Raw genomic sequence first — 18,884 nt, forward strand, 5'->3', positions numbered from 1 at the left:
CGCTGTGATTTCCGGTATAAATGGCCGCACGTCATGATGAAAACGGCCTACCTTCAGGTGTGACGGAGGGCTCTCGCCTTTGTACAGAATCTTCGCACAGCGCGAATTGCCCAGATGTGAGACATGCATAATTACGGTGATCTCGTTTGCCTGTCTCACGGGTATTGTCAAGTTATAATTCGTCATAACCTCGTAGACATCATGGATTACGACGGGAAAGGACTTATTTCCGCGGAACGGAATAACTGTACATAGTGATAAACCTCGGAATTGAGCTATGGCCCGCAGTGGCAGTCAAACACGAGGGTTGATCGCTTGAGGCGGCAACACAGTAATCTCGTGCAGTAGCCAGGGAAGCTGATCTGTGCACGCGGCCGTGTTTTGATAATCTAGGCGTGGCCATATTAATTTCATTTCTGCAGCTCTAGCTGGCTTGAGAGAAATAGACAGTTTTTTTCGAGAGGGAGCGCACTAAAAGCCGTTATTTCATGGTGTGTCTCGGAGTAACTCGGGTAAGCTCCAGGCGCATCGCAGCAAGTGCAGCCGCCTGGATATCGGCTGTGAAGATGAAGGGCGAGAGACATGGTTACCAGCACGTGCAGATGCCAGATAGCATAGGCGGAGATGAAGTCGCCGTAGGAAAGTGCAGTGAAGCGAACGAAAAATCCCGGGTGAAGCCGGTCGTTCGACAGGTTCTAAAGCCGAACGACGTGCATGCCGAGCTAGACAGCAATGCAAAAGAAGAGCGCCAACGTGAGTCAATCAGTTCAGTGAACATTGCGAGGTGGCAAGCCGACGCTGAGTGGCGAAGGAAGTACAACCTTGCAAAACTGGATGCGGAAACAGAAGAAGGAAAAACGCGAAGACGAAGGAGGAAGAAAACGTGAATGATGAAGTTGCCGGAGGAACTAGCAGTAGATAGCCAAGTACAGGTGGCTTCAGAGACTGGCCATGAGAGCAAAACGATCACTGAAATCGAACAGTTTTATCACAAGTAGAAAGGCGAGAACTGCAAGAACGTCTGAGTGCTGGTTTATAAAAAGCTAGACAGAGATTAACAAAGATAAACAAAGGCAAACGCGCTAGCTCACCTATTTCGCATTCAGCTGAACTATGTAAACTGCGAGCAAAGTTTTTTATTTCAGTTTTCACATCAGTCCGCCCTCATGCTCGACCTCATGTTCCACTTCAGGTACGCACCGGTTAGCGGGTGATGTTTGCAGTAGTTTGCATAACAATGCAGCTAAAATTATCTCATGGCTAATACAATGTTGTGAAAAGTCCAGAGACCTCTCTATAGGTACAAATCCAGCGGTGAGTTTTGGTGTAATGCTACTCCACAAAATTAAATACCTAGTTTACACTCTGAAGCTTGTTGACTTTGCGTACTTGCCTTGTTTAGTTTTTGCGGCACCACTGTTTCAAAGATACCTGCCAATTGGCTCCTTTCTTTTTATTAGGAAAAAAAATGCCGCTTCATGCTGTTGGGGTTTTCCAGTTTTCATTTACTTATTTCTCTCGTTTTCAGATGCATTCAGCAAACTGTCTGCAATTTCTCCAATCAATCAAACATGGTGCTTTTTTATGCATTACATTTATGGACCGCAATATAGGGTTTCGATGAAAGTATTCTTTGTTAGAAAATGCTGTAAAGCTGTAATGGACAGCGCGGCGGACGGCAGGGTTGCATGGTATGTTGCAGCGACGTAACGATCAGAGCATGTGAGACGGCCACATGTGGCTCCAATTCAAATCAAAAGACTGCATGAATCTAGTCGCAAAGAGTCCCAGTGACCATGACATGGACGCCTGGGCGTTGTTACTCTCTGAGAAATTTGTTTTCAGCACGAGGTGGCAGCTTCGGCAGATGTGCTGCTCCCGTGAGCTCGGAAGCAAAGAACACACGTCCTGAAGCTTTCGACTCTTGATGGAATCCACAATTGTATAAGACATTTACAACCCCGTGCAACATCAAATTCAGACTACCCGGAAGTAATTGTACCTCGTACCATCGCGATTGCGTATACATAACGTTGTGAGAGGTAAACAAATTAGTTTTTAAAAGCCCAAAAAAGTGAATGTCAATGTACTCGCAGAATGCTATATAAGAATACAGATTTCGATTTTTCAGTCACCTCAGAATTTCTTCATTTGCCTTAGACTCGTAGCTCGACTTAATAATGTTTGTGTAGTGGTGGAAGATTTGAAATATTATTGAATAGGGACTTTTGTCGGGGCAAGTTGGTGAATATCTAAATGATGGAAAGAACTGAGCGAAAATAACCAAAACAAGAAGAAACACACAAAACAAGACGGGCACTGTCAATATAAAAAATGTTTAATGCGAAAAATTTAATGAGCAAATGGTCTACTAAAAACGACACCGTATAATCAAGGCTGGGGCGCCAAGCTTGAATCGAAATATTTTATTTCTTTATTACGAACAATGCCATCGAATAGCATTAGCGTATGAGTGGAAAATCTAGGCAACAAAAAAAAACAGGTCATGCAGCAGTGACTATGTACCACGTAGTTTGAAACAAAGCAATATATTGACGCTCTTGACGCCGAGTGATCTATTTCGCAATTTTCGAGCAGCTTCTGGTGTAAACGCGTTCCAAATAGCTGAAGACGCAGAGAAGAACGATATTCCGTGCATGTCATATTATGCAACGAAGATATGTAGTAAGGCGCAGAAAGGTACAAATCACATCACTCTTTGTACAAATTTCACAGATATGCACGTGATAAAAATTTGTCACCTAATTTTTCCCCGACTTCTGTAGCGCTGCGGCAATGCCTGCTTTACTTTCCAATAATGATGCCATTTTACCAAATTGTTGTTTTCCATTTTCCATGCAGCTTTCGCATTGCAAGTGCATGACTTACGATGATCACGCCCCTTCCTCGTACCAGACTGCTGCGAAAAAAGAATGTGATGATCTCGCTTCAAGGGTAGCAAGGGTGCAAACGGTGTGCCAAAAGTACCACGACATCCTCTTCCTGAACGACTCCAACGACGACCGTGCGTTCTGGAACTTTCCAAACCGCTCAAGGGGAGTGTGCACGTTGCATCTTGTGGAGAGCCGCCACTTCGGCTTCTGTCCAGTTCCCAAAGCGGCCACTTCTAGCCTCAAGACACTTATCTTGGTGGCTGAAGACGTGAAAGATCCCGGCGATAAGGCGGACGATATTTCGCTCGAATTCGAGAGGTACCCGGCCGTCGTTCCGAGCGCCTACTGGAGGAACAAGCTTGGTCGAGATTACGCAACGGCCATCGTCGTTCGTCATCCGTTTGAAAGACTTGTCTCGGCGTACGTGGACCGAGTCCGCACCACCAGGTTGTGGATAGACGGAGCTAAGAGGGTGTATCGCAATGGTTTCATCGGCAGTGGCCCTAACGGCACATTCACTTTTGGCGAGTTCGTCACTGATATACTCAAGGATCCAGTCGAAACTTGGGACGTCCACTGGGCCCCTCACACTCCTCGTTGCCGGCCTTGCAGCTTCAGGTATGCTTTTTTTCAACACCGCGATTATTAGGGAACAGCAGTTTAAAGAATATTTCTTACCTACGCACTCCGTTGAATACAATAAAAGGATTTGACAGCTGCTCATGCGGGTGAAGAGCGCTAGCTGGCGCGGTGTGATTATGTACAGAATGATGTAGCCCGTGCCGGACGCCCATGTGGAGTCCTACGTCCCGCAGAAAATTCGGTTTCTAGTATTGGTCGTTTCTTTGTAAAAGATCGTAACAAACAAATATAGAGAACTCACTGAAGAGAGGACCTATATTTTTGGTGAGAGAAGAAATAAATTTGTCAAAAATTACGAGGAACTTTAGCGGCTAAAGGGGTGAAAGGCGAAAGCCTGAGTGCTGCATTCTGATACGCGATTGTTCACATTACATTCTGTTGGTGCATAAATTAACTGCCAATTAATGACGCTTAATCTTTGCATTTAGGAGTGGAACGCGACAGCGTGTTGTAGCGCTGCCAGGCAGTCGACGGAACGCCACCACCCGTTCGGCGCGATGCGTTGCCCTTTGAATGCAACGCTTTTTGAGGAAAGATTCTACGCCTTGCTCGTCGGTGAATTGGTTTTTGAGGAAAGGAAATGTATCTGTCTCTCATATCTCGGTGGACACCCAAACCTCACCGTAAAGGGAAGGGAGGAAGATGAGAGTGAACGAAGACACCGTATTCACTAGACGCGCTTTTGTTAATTCTAAATCATCTAGCTGGCATGGCGGAGTGGTAGCGTGCTCGTCTCGCACTCCGGAGACCGGGGTTCGATTCCCGAGCTCGGCCAATTTCCTACTCGGTTTTATTTATTTATCTGGTCTGACTAGAAAGGTTAATTAGGCTAATTGGTTAAGTAAGTCCCACTAACTTGGAGCATCACTATAAGATCCCTTTAATTGGTTGCATGGTTAGTAGCCAAAGTACAATTGGCCCCGTTTGAAATTCGAACACCGTGACGTCACGACCGTTTCGACCAATTGAAAAGCGTGACATTTCTGTCGACAACTCCTGCTTACAACGATGAGGCATTAAAGGCTTCCGTCTTAAAAGCGCCAAAGACAAATGTAGCTTCACCGCTTTTTGTACATACTTTGTTGCACACCTTTTGCAGTTCCACAATCACTAGAATATGTGCTGCCGCATTTACTTCCCTCGAAACACTCGTTCTCTCATATGTTTCTATATATGGGCGTAATCTATCACCTCTTGGCAAAACCCTAGCTCATTTGACATATCTTCGCTAAAGCGCTCACCATTATTCGAGCAGCTGTTTTCATTTCATCACTGATTGTGTTTCGGTGTAGGAGTTTGCCCTCTCGTGCGACAGAGAGTTTGTGAAGCTCATTCTGTAAAGTTTAACAGGTTTCGCTAAGAGTCTGTATACTATTTGCTGCAATTGAAGTGAAAGTTAAGCGGGCAAACTGGCAGCCAAACTATCAACGTGTATTACAAGGAACTAGCACTAACGTCTGTGACTTACAAACTGAGGAAGCCTCGCGTTCTACATGTGTACTGACGCTCCAAGTTTAGTACATTGTTAGATCTTCTTTATGATCGAGAATTTAGCGCTATTTTGAGTGATGACAACGTTTGTTTTCTCTGAATGGCATACAACTCGTCTGGACAAAATACGGTTGGCGGCGTTTTCCTCCATTTTGAAGGGGGAGAAGCCTATATAGGAGAGCATGCTAGTTGAGCTACGTCAGGCACCACACCTGCGCTTCTTGACAGCAGTAAAATAGCATGGCTGAAAGATCACCCATTTCTTTCATCGACGGCCATATCTCTTTTTGAACTGCTCAAACAGAATAAAACTGAGGAAATAAATGGTCAGGCACACGTCGTGTTGGCTGGCCTTCTTTTAAAGGCCGACTCGGCGAGGTCGCCTCTTTTCTTTCGTTCACTCAGCAGCCAATCAATGCATGTTAACTCACACCTCGGGCGGAGAGAGGTGTATGTCGTAATAGCTGTAGAGTTGTTGACTGAAATTTTATTCAAAATACGTATACTCTGGTGCATTCGACAAAACATTCTTAGTCGTGCACAAAAAGAAGCCTAAAGGACACAGAAGTCGCTGGTATTTGGTTTTTGTTCCTAATAGACATTGAGTCTCTGATGTTTCCGGTTTATGGATATGTTTGGCTCCAAAGCTACATATAATGCTGCAAGATTTCCCCACTCGAGTCGGACTAGTAACACCAAGGCAGGAAAGGACTCCGTGATCACTGCCTGCAGATCAACAGCAGTGTAGCACCGCCATTGAAATCCGCGTAGAAAATTTGGGTTTGGTTTAGTTTATAGGGCTTAATGTCCTAAACCGACTTAATGTAGACACTGGTCCTGATGAAGCCAATGTGTCCTGCTACATATGAACTCTAGTGGGCACCCCTCCATTTAAGGTTACTCGATTTCGTACTTCCCAAAAACATCATTTCCTGTGAATTTAGGTTGTCTGCCATAATAACAGCGGTGATCTTACAAGAAAACTAGCATGTTTCTTCAGTGCCCTTTTAATAGTGGCTACTTGGTATAATAAAAGATCTTCTGACTGATTAATTAAAAAAATTATTTTCCGACTAAACCTACGCAAGTGAGCAAGACGTATTAAAGGAACGGTGACATCACCATGGTGTCAAAACAGCAATTCTAAAAATGCTCATTTAAGACCATGATCTTCCTTCGAGCCATACATTTCAAGACAAAGCCATGCCATATCTTAAATCCCCTAGAGCGGTATGTATACTTGTCCTTGCACTAAGCGTATTCATTTCAGGAGCCGGCATTAATTCAAAATGATAACACAGCCTTGTTTCCTTGCGGCATTTCGCCGCGGCTCTGAATAAACTTGCGAAAACTGGACAACGATTCAAGGCTTTAAAGCTTTGCATTGAAAACTATTTTTTTTTTGTTGATGGCATGGGTTTTGATGCGAATGACCATTAGCAGTTTTTTTTTTTCTGTATGAATGGGCACTACAGTAACGTAGCCCAAATAAACAGAGAAACTTTAGTTCACAGGCGGCGCTTTTGTTTCAAGAAAGTAAAAATTGCATTCTCATTAGCTAAGCTACATTAATTATAAACAGCGATCGTATCCTGACCTTTTCTTAGGACTCTTGTGTGAGGATTTTTCGTGTATGCATTGAGCTGTCTGCAATTTCTGCTTGCCAAATTTAGTGCGAAATCAGTTGTAGCGTCATCCCATCCCGGATATCTGCGTTGAAGCTAAGCTTCCGCTTCAAGCGAGCATCCTCCACGCATCGGAAGCACCACCTTCCAGCGAACTCATCACCGCACCCCCTAGCTGACGGCTGCCTCCGCACCCACCGCACACCTTCTCCCCCCCCTTCCCAACACACACACAGAAACACGCACAACATCGGTAACCTTACCCTCCCGATGCGCAACCCATTGCCGAAATCTATCATCCACGAGCGCCGGCCAGTCCAAACAAAATCCCTTCTCCCTCCATCAAGCATCGATGCACTAGAAGCCCAGGTAGCAGTGGAACTAAAAACAGACTGTCAAATCGACTCCACGATGCAGTGCGAGAGCAAGCTGGTCTCCAGAAGCACCACTATCCTTACATCCACCCCGTTAGCCTGGTAGCTACCCACCCACCCACCACCTAACTGGACCCGTGCTCCTACCTTAATACTATACAAAAATTCTGTTGTGTGTGTGAAGCCAAGCTTTCACCAAGCATTCAGTAAAGAAAAAAACATGAAATTAATCACACAGTAAATCTGCAGTATTAATTGGTGGAGGTTAACAAGGCCACGTTTGTGGCAGCGCAGCTGGTGTGGGAGAGGGCGGCGAGTACAAGAGTGTAGAGATGAGGGTCACGTGACTCGCTCGGTGCGGCAGGGAACCTGCACGGCCCAGGCGGCGCTGCAGTACTCCTTCCTACTGGACAACTAATTAGAAATGGCTGCTGTGAGCCACTTAGGACGCTACGAACGCGAGATAACATTCTGACAGGTTGAAGGTCCACATTTGGCTTAAAGCATTTCTCGCAGCCAGAGCAAGGGAGCGAAGTAGGTGTCCTGGGTCACTTTGTTGTGTTACTGCGCCAGATAGTGAGGTCAGCAATCAAGGGTTTGTGCTCCCCGCCGCCGGAAACAAAACATAAGGTGGCTGGCTGGGTTGCTTTCTTGTTGTGAACATGCTATTCGACCGCCTTTTCCTCCCCAGCCGGCTAATCCTATAAATGCGGAGGCCAACTGGCCGTTGGGCCAACTGGAGGGGCCGTTGCACTGTTAAAGACAGGGGCCGACTATCTTGTGTGCTCTTGTTTGCCTTTTACCCATAATCTTCAGGACTATATCTCCCCACCATATATATATGTCTCCATCAATCCCCACCTGCGTGGCATTTCCGGAGCTGACGCTGAGATCTAGCCTCGCGAGGTATCTGTGCCTCCCTACGTCACTTCGCTCCATGCGCCGGGATTTCAGCTCCAGCGACGGTGGCAGCCGAGACTTTGACGCGGCGCCGAAGAATTGTTGGCTTGTCGGATTCTTTCCACATGCTTTACTCGCACACATGTGTGTGTACACCGCCCTAAAAATTATGGATGAGGCAGGGTCTTTCAAATGTCAATTGAGATGATTTGCGCCCAGTAACCCGGGCTGAACATCAACGTAAAAAACGGAAGCACTAGTATGAGTCGGTAGAATCTTTAGTCATAGCAAAGCATCGAGCATTAGCGGTGTGGCATTAAGAGTGTAAGCGTGCCATAAAACAAGCTGAAACTATCGTAGAGAGGGCGCAGCGACTATATACAGATGCCCTTGCCCACAAGCGTAAACTAATCTTGAAGTCTCCCACGGAGCGCGCTGCCGAGGTACGGGACCGACAAGGTGCAGAAACTACAAAGCAGAGATATTTTTCCACTGGAAGCGAATCGCTTGGCTAAGGAAGTTCAAGGAAAGCGGAAAGCTGAGGAACGATAGCAGCAGCATGTCGCCGCTGCGGGATTTCCCGATGCATCCAACTGGCCATCCGTGTTTCAAGCTTTTTGAACTCCTCATGACAATCTATCATTGGATTTCAGGAAAAGATTCTTGTTAGTGGAATCCTGAACTATGATTGTTCCAAAAACCGTCGCTTTGTAGAACGGTTGGAAAACGAGAATGGCTTCTCTTTAACAACCCCGCAAAACAGGGTTACCGCTGATAAAAAACTTTGTGTAGATCTAATATTTCACAACAGGTCGATTATCGAACGCGTTTCATGTTGGTCAAATTACTTTACCGACACACTAATAACTTTTATAGTGTTCAAACCTGAGCATTGTAACCGCAGTTTGACTTCGAAAAATACCGCTAAGACTTCGAACATTCTAGAAATAAGATGTCAATAAAACACGTTCATCAAAAATTCTCAAAACAGTTTTTCATAGCCAGACTGTTCTTCACAGGGGCGTATAGGTGCTATCGTATATATAACAAATGTACTCACACGGTTAAATAGTTAATTTTTTTGGTGTGGCAGTCTGTTTGTCTAAACAAGTGAAAGTTACACTCCCTTTTAAAATAACAAAGATGTTCAGAGACGAAAGTTCGGCATTTCCCTGAATGCTTTCAGATCTTCAGCAAGATTACTTTCTGTGGATGCCATGCACAATTTGACTCAATTTTTTATTAACTTGAGCGATAAGCTAAGGAGATTCAATATAAGCTATGCACCATCTAGCCCAAAAAGAAGTTTTCTTAAGCTAAGGAGAAAACACGTTTATCAAAATTCTACCGGCAATCGTCTCTCTTGTCTGTCTCACAAATACTTGAACTCGCCTTGGCGCAGAACTTTAAAACTCTTCGTCTTTTCAATTGTAATGAAGCACTAATGATGTAAATAAAAAACAACTTTCCTTTCTCTCCGACCAGGTATGATTTGATTATCAAGGTGGAGACGCTCGAGCGTGACCTCCAGGACCTGCTCCCCAAACTCGGACTCACCGGCTGGAAATTTCCGAAGAGGAATGCGAAGAGTCCCCGGAAGACCTCGGACGCAAGGCGCGCATTCGCTCGCCACTTCTCAGAGCTCACGCGACAGCAGGTGCTGCAGTTGCACGCCATCTACTTGTACGACTTTGAACTGTACGGGTACAAGCTGGAAGGGTACACAAGTCCTGTCTTATAAACTTTAATACACAGATTGTAAGATGTACGTCATGTGTCATATTGTAAGATGTCATAAAATATTGTTTGAAAACAAAAATAACCTCTGCAGATTCACGACACTGCCATGTCTTAATTCTAAACCTTCACTTAATCTTGTTCAAACAGGACATGCATGATATTTAAACATCAGGTCTGCCCATGAAATACAATCCAAATATAACACGCGAATATATAATGAAAAACACATATTCAGGGTGCGATATGACGTGTAAATGAGGGATTGAAATAGTGTTTACGCGATAGCGTACACAGCTCATTCGGCCGAAGAGCCGTCGGCGTAGTCGGCCCCGCCTGTCAGAAATAATCGGGGAGGCGGTAAAATAGCGTAATGGTAATTTGTGGTCCCAGTGGTTGTTGATTGATTGGTGTGTGATAAGCGATGATAAGTTAATAAAATAATTGTAATCAATTGATTGATAAAACAAACGAAGACATTGGAAGAGGGTGTTCAAGTTGTCAAAATGCTCAGAAAAACCAATGCTTAATGATGCGAATGAAGAAATTTTTAGTGTGTGTAGTATCAATAAATTAATTGAAACAATTTAAAGAAGAATGCGTTCCAACGTGTCAAACTGCTCAGAATGGAAACCCTAACCCACTAAGCTATCGCGTCGTACCCTTAAGGCCCTACTTGACTGAAATTTTGCAAAACGTAAAAAGGTTGTTCTTTAAGAGTACACCCCCGGGTTATGTTACCCACAAAAGATTGCGCACCAGTTTGAAGCAGCTAAGGTGCGAGCGGCAAGCCGAAAATCGGAGTTTTCAATACCGAACCTGGAAATAAAAATATTCAACTCCTTGCCTAGCTCGACTTACACTCTGCATAGAATTTCTTTTTTTTTATGTTTTGCAATTAGTAGTTGAGACGTTTGCAAAGTTTCACAACTAATGCGGAATTTGAGCGCAGTTCATTAGCTGTTTCATCAGCTTTTCAAAAGATTGAGGCTGTGAATTCTACCGAGGCATGCATGTACAATTACAGACAACTTGTTAACAATGCGAAAGCATTGCTATCCTATCTCGGCGGCTTTCTGTAATGAAAACCGCTTCCGCCGCGGTTGCAGGAAACTATAAAAAGATATCGTCACAAAAGTTGATGTAATCGAAGTAGGATGGTGTGAGGATGCGGCGCAAAAATTTTCGTGCCGAACAGATAATTAGTTAATTAATTAGATCCAAAAAAGTGACGAAACGTGGGCGTGTCTGGCCAGGCCGGGAGTGGCGCGAAATTTGAATCAACGGAAGTGTGGTGCCTCGTGACACACTGTGTGTAGTGATGTACCACGTGATTGGCTCACTTGAACGGAAAGGTGGGCGGAGCTAACGCGCGGCTCGAAATTTGAATGTCCGAATGGAATACCGAGGGGAAACGTTGGGGACTTTAGAGTTAATCGCTATCCAATCAATAATAACAAATTATAGAAACTGCAGGAGTAAATGAAGATGAATTAAGGAGCATTAGAGTGAACTAAGGTGAATTAATTACAAATTAAACTGAATTAATGTGGGTGTAATGCTGCTTAATGATACATCAGAATGAATTAAAGGTGAATTAGAGTGAATCAGTTGTGCATTAAGTGTGAATGAAATGAATGAATTTCAAAAAAATGAATTAAACGAGTAATTGAGGAATAACTGCCATAACTGTGATTTCAGTTAAGTATGAATTAAATTATTAATTTTAATGTAAATGCGAAAAACATACAAAGTAAGGTGCATTAACTGGGTTTAAGTGATGTGATTCGATTGTCAGACTCAACGTCACAATCGACATAGAGGCAAATAGGAGCAACTAGAGGCGAAGAGGGCCAATTAGAGGCAGCGAGGAGGCGTCAGTCCTTTCGCATTACTGCAATACGGTTTCCGCAGTGTCCTCTAACGTTTTTTTTACGCGTATTCCTTCTTCAAGAAACACTCCATCAACAGTTCTTTATTGTCATGAAGGAAGATCTGTGGCTGGAGAAATAGATGGATCTATGCTCGACTTGCTGTACTAGTGCCAGTTTCACAAAGAAAGAGGTCTATAGAAGTATTTCCCGAGGTTGTCACGAAGAACTTTCACCGGTTGCCTCGCTCATGAATTAGAAAGAACTGGCAGAGAATAAGCTATTTATATAGGCTGGCGGTTCGCAGTGGCGAACGGAGGCGGCTATGCGTTTCGGCTCGGGTGGTGCACATATCGAGATCCGCCGCCTCCGATCCGGCGCTCTGATTGCCGCCGCACAGGGGTTGCATTTGAGGAGGAGGAAAGAGAGCAATTTAGTTATCGGGATGTCGCGGGAGATGGCGCCAGGAGCGCGCGGAACGAGAGCAGCGCGCTGCCCCGACCAACGTTGGCCCCGACTGCGGCCCTGGTTACGAGGGAAAACGGCGACGGCGACGCCGTAGGAGCGGGCGTAGGAGCGGGCGCCAGAGCTTCGCTCTAAAACGGGCACCATTACCCCCCGCCGGAAGTGACGCATCTCTTAAACGGGAGTCCGGACAGTTTCGGAGCGTCTGCTTGATGCGGCTCGTGCAATGCGTTGGTACCGGTAGCATGTGCAACACTTTGCTCAATAAATACCGCTCATATATATGAAAAAACATATCCTAAAACACATAACACGAATCTCAGATACGAAGAAACGCCGCAGAAGAAGTTTTAAACGTGTTCTATTTGCTCTGCTACTTAGACTACAAAACTCCTCGTGCAACCTCAGCGAAGACGATCGCGCCGCGATGCTAGTGAGCGTTGCTTGCCTGGCAGTATTCGATTACAGCTTAAGCAACGGGAACTGCTACGTTCATCTCGGATGACCAAGTGTTCATCTGCTTTCTTAACCATACACAGGCTTACGTAGCCTTGCCGGCAGCAGCGCGACAAGCAAGCCACCGCCGTCTGCGCTGTGCCAAGCAAACCACCGCCCGGGGACGCCCCAAAAGTTAAACAAACCGGGATGTTTTATGCCCAGCATTTTGGCCCGCTTACAAGGTCTGCGCGGCACATTGCGAGAGAAAGACGTAGAAGAGAAAAGGCAGGGAGGTTAACTTTGCTATCCTCCACGGGTGAAAGGGGTGAGGGGGTAAAGAAATGAAAGCGGCAAGATAAATATTAACAGAAAATTGAAGACACTGTGAAAAGTCAGCGTTCATTAACGGGATGGCTTGAAACTAAGGCACGAGCGAAGAAAACGCCTGAAAAGTGGTGCCTTCCAGACGAATGCGTAGGCATCAAAAGAAAGCCTCCTTGAGGTTACCAAATTCTTTATAACAGCTTATTCAACGCAAGAGCGTTACGGAGCTTGTGAGGCGGAAAAGCCAGCGTCGTCGTCGCTGGCGCCGCCAGTGTAAGGCTACTGCGGCTCTGCTATGGCCCGCCGCGTGTAAGAAAAATTTCAGAGGCACCAGCGGCGGTGGAACTGCGCAGCTCCTCCTCCTACGCGCTAAACAACCCTCACCTAACCCGTATTCATAAGCGCATATTCATAAGCACCCTAAGCCGCATTCAACACAGGTATTCCGAAGGAATTCTGAAGTCAATGCCACAATCGATCGACTGGGCCATGTGCCGACATCGCGTCCGGAAACAAGTAAATGACAGTGGCGACCGGTTACTTGAACCAATACGCCGAAGCAAAGGCCTTAATTCCGAAACGTCACAGCAGGAGAAGTTGCGAAATTGTTCGTGGAATGCACTCTCCTACGACACATTTTGAGGTAATCAAAGCAGACTGGGCGACAGCGTTTACGGCCGTGCTGGTTCATGATTCTGCGCTACAGTTAGACAAGCCACCGGAGGACAACTGCGTAGTATCCGCAAACGAACGGCCTCGTAGAGAGCCTTATCGAGCTTATTGTTCACATGTCTGCTTGTCCATCATCGTAGAACACAAAACCTGGGCCTCATCCTACCCTACGTCGTCTTCACCTCCAACACCGCAGTGGAGGAAACCAGCCCAATTACGATGCCCACGGGACACTGTCCACAACTAGGTTTGAGGCCATGCTACTGCCGAAGACACCCTCGAGGCCTCCGTTCATCTTCAGTGCCCAGAAGACCGACGGCTTGAGCGGCTACACATCAAGGACCAACAGATTACCGACGCCATATGAAATACCACACGGATGATCGTGTATGGACAGCGAGACCAATACGCCGGCGCGGACTGAGCGAAAAGATTCTTGGCCTTTACTCTGGCGCTTTCAGTCAGTGACACCATTATGCAGAGCACTCGAGCGGTACACTGCCTTGAAAACGAAGCGACACCTCGATGCATATATAAGCCTGCCCTGGCTGTGGCTAGGAGAACCGCGCCCATGGACCAAGGACTACTTTTCAATTTCGGTTTTGGTTCTCCGCTGTTCATTTTTCGAGCACTCCGAGCTTACTCTGACCGATCATCCGTCGGCTCAGGTAATAGAACCACAAATGCGTTCCCGATGGAGTCGCGGCATCCCAGCGGCGCCGCGTACGCTCTGTACTTGTGCATGTTGTGTGCCGAAAGGCTTTCAATGCGCATTAATGCACGCTTTGTGTTCGCATTTTTTATTGCGAAAGCAATACTACTTGCACTTTCGCGCCTTTGCCGTGCCGCGGCCGGTGACCACCAACGTGCCGCGGCAGTGACCACCATTGACCTTCATTTGACCTTGATTGCATTATATTGGATTACATTGGATTAGATTAGATTGGATTAGATTACATTACATTGGATTGGATAGTAGTGGATTGTATTCGATTAGATTTCATTGGATTGGATTAGATTAGGTTACATTACAGGGGAGTGGATTGGATTGGAATGGATTGCAATGAATTGGACTGCATGGCATTGGATTGGTTTGGATTATATAACCGATGCATCACCACAAGTCTAACCACAAGCACCACCGCCAGCTACACTACCAGCTGTACCATGGCATACGTACGGCTATTGCTTTCGCAATTACCGGGCTTAACCAAGCTAAGCCACAGCGAATTTTTCTTTTATCTTTTCATTTTGATGTGTTTATGCTGCAAACACTTTTCATCGCAAAGTCTCATGCCGATTGTTCTTGAGGACTCTTCTGTTGATGCTTACAGCCGCAAACAGGTGTCTTTATCGCTTTGTGCGTGATGCGAGATGTGACCAGATTTGTCTGGAATAATCGCAACCATGCACAGCTGGCTCTGCGTTGTCATGATTTTAGTGGTTGTTTTGCTTGACCTATGTTGAATGTTCTTTGCCAGCTTTAAAATGGGTGCAGTCTTGAGCGGCCGGGATTCTGTTCATTGATCAGCGCCGACTACGCTTCTGGATATCCGGGCCATTGACTTCTTCAGTTCTTTGTGGGCGCATATCAACCCAATGAAAAATTCCTTTTAAAAGCCTTTGGGTGCCTTCTTGACTGCCGTAAATAGGGTAGCAAAAAACTCGTCAAATACTACTCCTACTCCTCTAATGACGTTTCACGGTGTCGTCACATTTACAAAGGCATGCAATTTATCTCCTTAACAGCATCAAAGGCAAAAGCCTGCTCCAAACAAATGTTGAAATACTCATTGCCGACGGTTTTAAATTATCTTTTTACTGAAACAAATAATGACATTTCCGCGATTTCCTCACAGAAATTGCGTACCTTGTTTGTATAACCTGTTTATTCTTTTTTTTTTCTTTCCTCGCTTTGATGTTTGACGTGTACGCCTTCGCCGCACGCTGCTGCGCTACTGTGTATGCTGGGAGGTCAGGACTCCTCAAGCTGTTTTTTCAGCTTTTTACCTGCCCTCCTCGCAACATTCCATTTCTGTTGCGGAATAAATTTCAATTTCAATTTCAATTTCAAACCTGCACATTTCTGGGGCAACTAAAGAATACATCGTAGGAAATGCTTTCGAGGTGCATTGAATTTCGGTATGAGGACACGCAGCTTCATGCATGCCACCTTCAAGATGTCTACAATATTTCCTCGGGTATGGCGTTCTTTTCTATTCGGTTGCACCTGAGGCAAGAAATGCTTTCAGCCTACTTCGCACAAAGGTAACATATGAGCCATGGCGTTCTTTAGCGAAGCTGTACTTTGTCTGTGAAAACTAGATCAGTAACATCATCATCACACTATGAAAGGATTGATGAAAGCTCAAAATTCTGTAATAATCCTACCTTTCCTCTGCCCAGATTTGTTCCGTTCTGTAGTGCAATAAATATATAGAGATTGCACTGAGCCGACCCTGCTTCCCTATTAATTTTTCGGGAACGCCTACTCACTCTGCGAAACCTAAAGGCGCAACAGGTTCTGAATTTATTTTTAGTGATTCTTATATCTGGTGTTATTCGGCTGCAGAAACTTTCTTGAGCTCAAAACCAATTTTTTTTTCGTTTTGTTTAAGTAGAACATCGCCGAATACGCCGCTATATTTTAGCGCATAGCTCTTAACTTGCTAGCGCCCAGCGTACTTTTAAAACTACAGTTATTTTTTTATGATTTCAATACCAAAACTCCAATTTTTCTTTTTAAACAGGTCATGCTTTTGTCACCAGGTGACTGGCCAACGTCCTCTAACTAAGAAGGCGCGTTTCCTGTCCCCAGTGTGTCATCTTTCTATGGTGAAACTACAGGATATTTCTTTTCCCGCAGAATGCACAGATAGTCGATGAATTATAATTTTCTCGCGGCCGCGTTTATATACATATTATGCCAGTTTCAAGCATACAGCCGCACGAAAGACGAAAGTAAAGTAAACAATGCTTGGTATGAATGTCCTGCACCTTTGGTTTTTTGCGCTATGATGATTTATAGGTCATATATCTTATGGTTTGCAATTTTTCAGAAAAAAAGCACTTTGTTTGCTAAGCCCGGTCTTGGTGACTGCTCGTAATTGTGACTAGCTATCCTGAATATGACGATGGTGGGATTTTAGTTGATTATAAGAGCTGGATGTTCTGCAGAGCAGATGGTCACTGTTATGCGTATCACCCCTAGTGTGGAAAGTCCTTGAGTTCGGAAAAGAAACATTTGAAAGCGCGTGTTGTCCGGTTTTTTCCTAAGGTGATTTGAAGGCTTAGTGACCATTTCATCTCTTTTGGAAATTTTTTTCAGCAGCAAAGACATTCTGTAACGCTCCACCGGGAGTTATTTCGGGCTACTGTAACCGATCACAAAGACAGGTTAAGGAAGTGTCCACTCGGTCCAAAGAAAGCAACGGAATAGAAGCAGCCAGGAAAATTTCGTTCTTGCTTCAATAGTAAAGTTACGTGCTTCTATTGAAGTCTAAGGACAAGAGTGTAGCCACTATGGCCTGCGCCTAAAACAGAATTGAGTCTGCACGTTTTGTAAAGCCGTGGTTTCCAACAGCACACGAGAAACAGGAATTTTGTAAGCCAAAACTCCATTCCTTTTACAACAGTGGTATGGCAGGTGTCAACCTTTCAGACCAAGCAGTCAACTGCTACTACATCGGCAACAGGCAGAGAAAGTGGGGGTGGCTGTTGACCCGAAAGCTCAGCGTTGAAATTCTGAACGCTTGAACAAGCTACCAAGTTGCTACAGACGAGCCTGCTGACTGTTTGCTTTGTTACGAGCGTTACTCGTCACTACCTACGCCTTGACATGCAGCAAACTAGATGTTCGCAGACACTCTGGCTCAATCGTGTCTGTGGCTTCTCTGAAAAGTAGAAAGCTTCCCGCGCAAATTAATATAACTTCCAGTATATCCAGAAAAGATTCATTGAGGCCTGCAAGAAGTGTATATCAGCCTGCGTAAAAATCATGGGCACAGTAACAAAATTTACGCCACCAAGTAGGGGTGGAGCGAAGTAGCCACATGTGTATGGGGAGGAGCCAGCGTACTATAAAAAATACACCTGTGCAACTACAGAACGAATCAAGCAACCCTGCCGAAATTTCAATAATGTATTTTTCTTCACAAGGAAACATTATATGGCTTAAGCGCCCGTTCGTGGATTGACCCACGTCGCCATCGTCGGTGTAACAATGTCAAATGGGGATGTGTAACAATGTAACAATGGGGATTTGCGGCCTTGGAATCGCTTCTAATGCACGGCAATATTTTCGCCTTTTAGCTGACGGAGGATCTGCTGCCCTGCGTCGACGGGAACCACCATTCTGCCTGTCCCATACGGCAGACCTATCACTTGCTACAATCGCCACGATCCATCATCTGGACTGCGCACCTGGATAGCGCAACTACTTCCGTCACCGCCCGCAACGCACCGCCCGGCTATAAGAAAACGGACCATCAACCACAAAGCGGGATTTGCGGCCTTGGAATCGCTTCTAATGCACGGCAATATTTTCGCCTTTTAGCTGACGGAGGATCTGCTGCCCTGCGTCGACGGGAACCACCATTCTGCCTGTCCCATACGGCAGACCTATCACTTGCTACAATCGCCACGAGCCATCATCTGGACTGCGCACCTGGATAGCGCAACTACTTCCGTCACCGCCCGCAACGCACCGCCCGGCTATAAGAAGACGGACCATCAACCACAAAGCGGGATTTGCGGCCTTGGAATCGCTTCTAATGCACGGCAATATTTTCGCCTTTTAGCTGACGGAGGATCTGCTGCCCTGCGTCGACGGGAACCACCATTCTGCCTGTCCCATACGGCAGACCTATCACTTGCTACAATCGCCACGAGCCATCATCTGGACTGCGCACCTGGATAGCGCAACTACTTCCGTCACCGCCCGCAACGCACCGCCCGGCTATAAGAAGACGGACCATCAACCACAAAGCGGGATTTGCGGCCTTGGAATCGCTTCTAATGCACGGCAATATTTTCGCCTTTTAGCTGACGGAGGATCTGCTGCCCTGCGTCGACGGGAACCACCATTCTGCCTGTCCCATACGGCAGACCTATCACTTGCTACAATCGCCACGAGCCATCATCTGTACTGCGCACCTGGATAGCGCAACTACTTCCGTCACCGCCCGCAACGCACCGCCCGGCTATAAGAAGACTGACCATCAACCACAAAGCGGGATTTGCGGCCTTGGAATCGCTTCTAATGCACGGCAATATTTTCGCCTTTTAGGTGAGTGTGAATCTGTAAAGAAAAGTGTATATTCGACTATCTTTGGCTGCAAATCCCAACTGAAGTGTATAGCTGTTGTGTACTGTTAGCTGTCAACTGATGGGAGTCGACATTTGTACCTACCGCGCTCGAATAGGCGTTTTTGTTGCACGCTGTAGAGTGAC

At 45.7% G+C, this 18,884-nt stretch overlaps 1 protein-coding gene across 1 annotated transcript; it reads left to right on the forward strand.

The window, feature by feature from the left end:
• Positions 1 to 1,166: 1,166 nt before the first annotated feature.
• LOC149369532 (carbohydrate sulfotransferase 11-like) lies at positions 1,167 to 9,667 on the forward strand. The gene is made up of 3 exons (XM_089575853.1): positions 1,167 to 1,202; positions 2,863 to 3,512; positions 9,412 to 9,667. Exons 1-3 carry the CDS (start codon positions 1,167 to 1,169, stop codon positions 9,665 to 9,667), a joined length of 942 nt encoding a protein of 313 aa, XP_089431979.1.
• The last annotated feature ends 9,217 nt before the right edge of the window (positions 9,668 to 18,884 follow it).

The sequence above is a fragment of the Amblyomma mixtum genome, chromosome 1 (genome assembly GCF_055824585.1).
Source record: "Amblyomma mixtum isolate Tamu chromosome 1, ASM5582458v1, whole genome shotgun sequence".
NCBI lineage: Eukaryota > Metazoa > Arthropoda > Arachnida > Ixodida > Ixodidae > Amblyomma > Amblyomma mixtum.

Bases quoted from the DNA above. Each gene is read 5' to 3' on its own strand.
- LOC149369532 (XM_089575853.1), top strand. From the start codon at position 1,167: ATGCTCGACCTCATGTTCCACTTCAGGTACGCACCG. The intron at 1,203-2,862 runs GTTAGCGGGTGA...TTTTCCATGCAG, and splicing joins TCCACTTCAGGTACGCACCG to CTTTCGCATTGCAAGTGCAT. The intron at 3,513-9,411 runs GTATGCTTTTTT...CTCTCCGACCAG, and splicing joins TGCCGGCCTTGCAGCTTCAG to GTATGATTTGATTATCAAGG.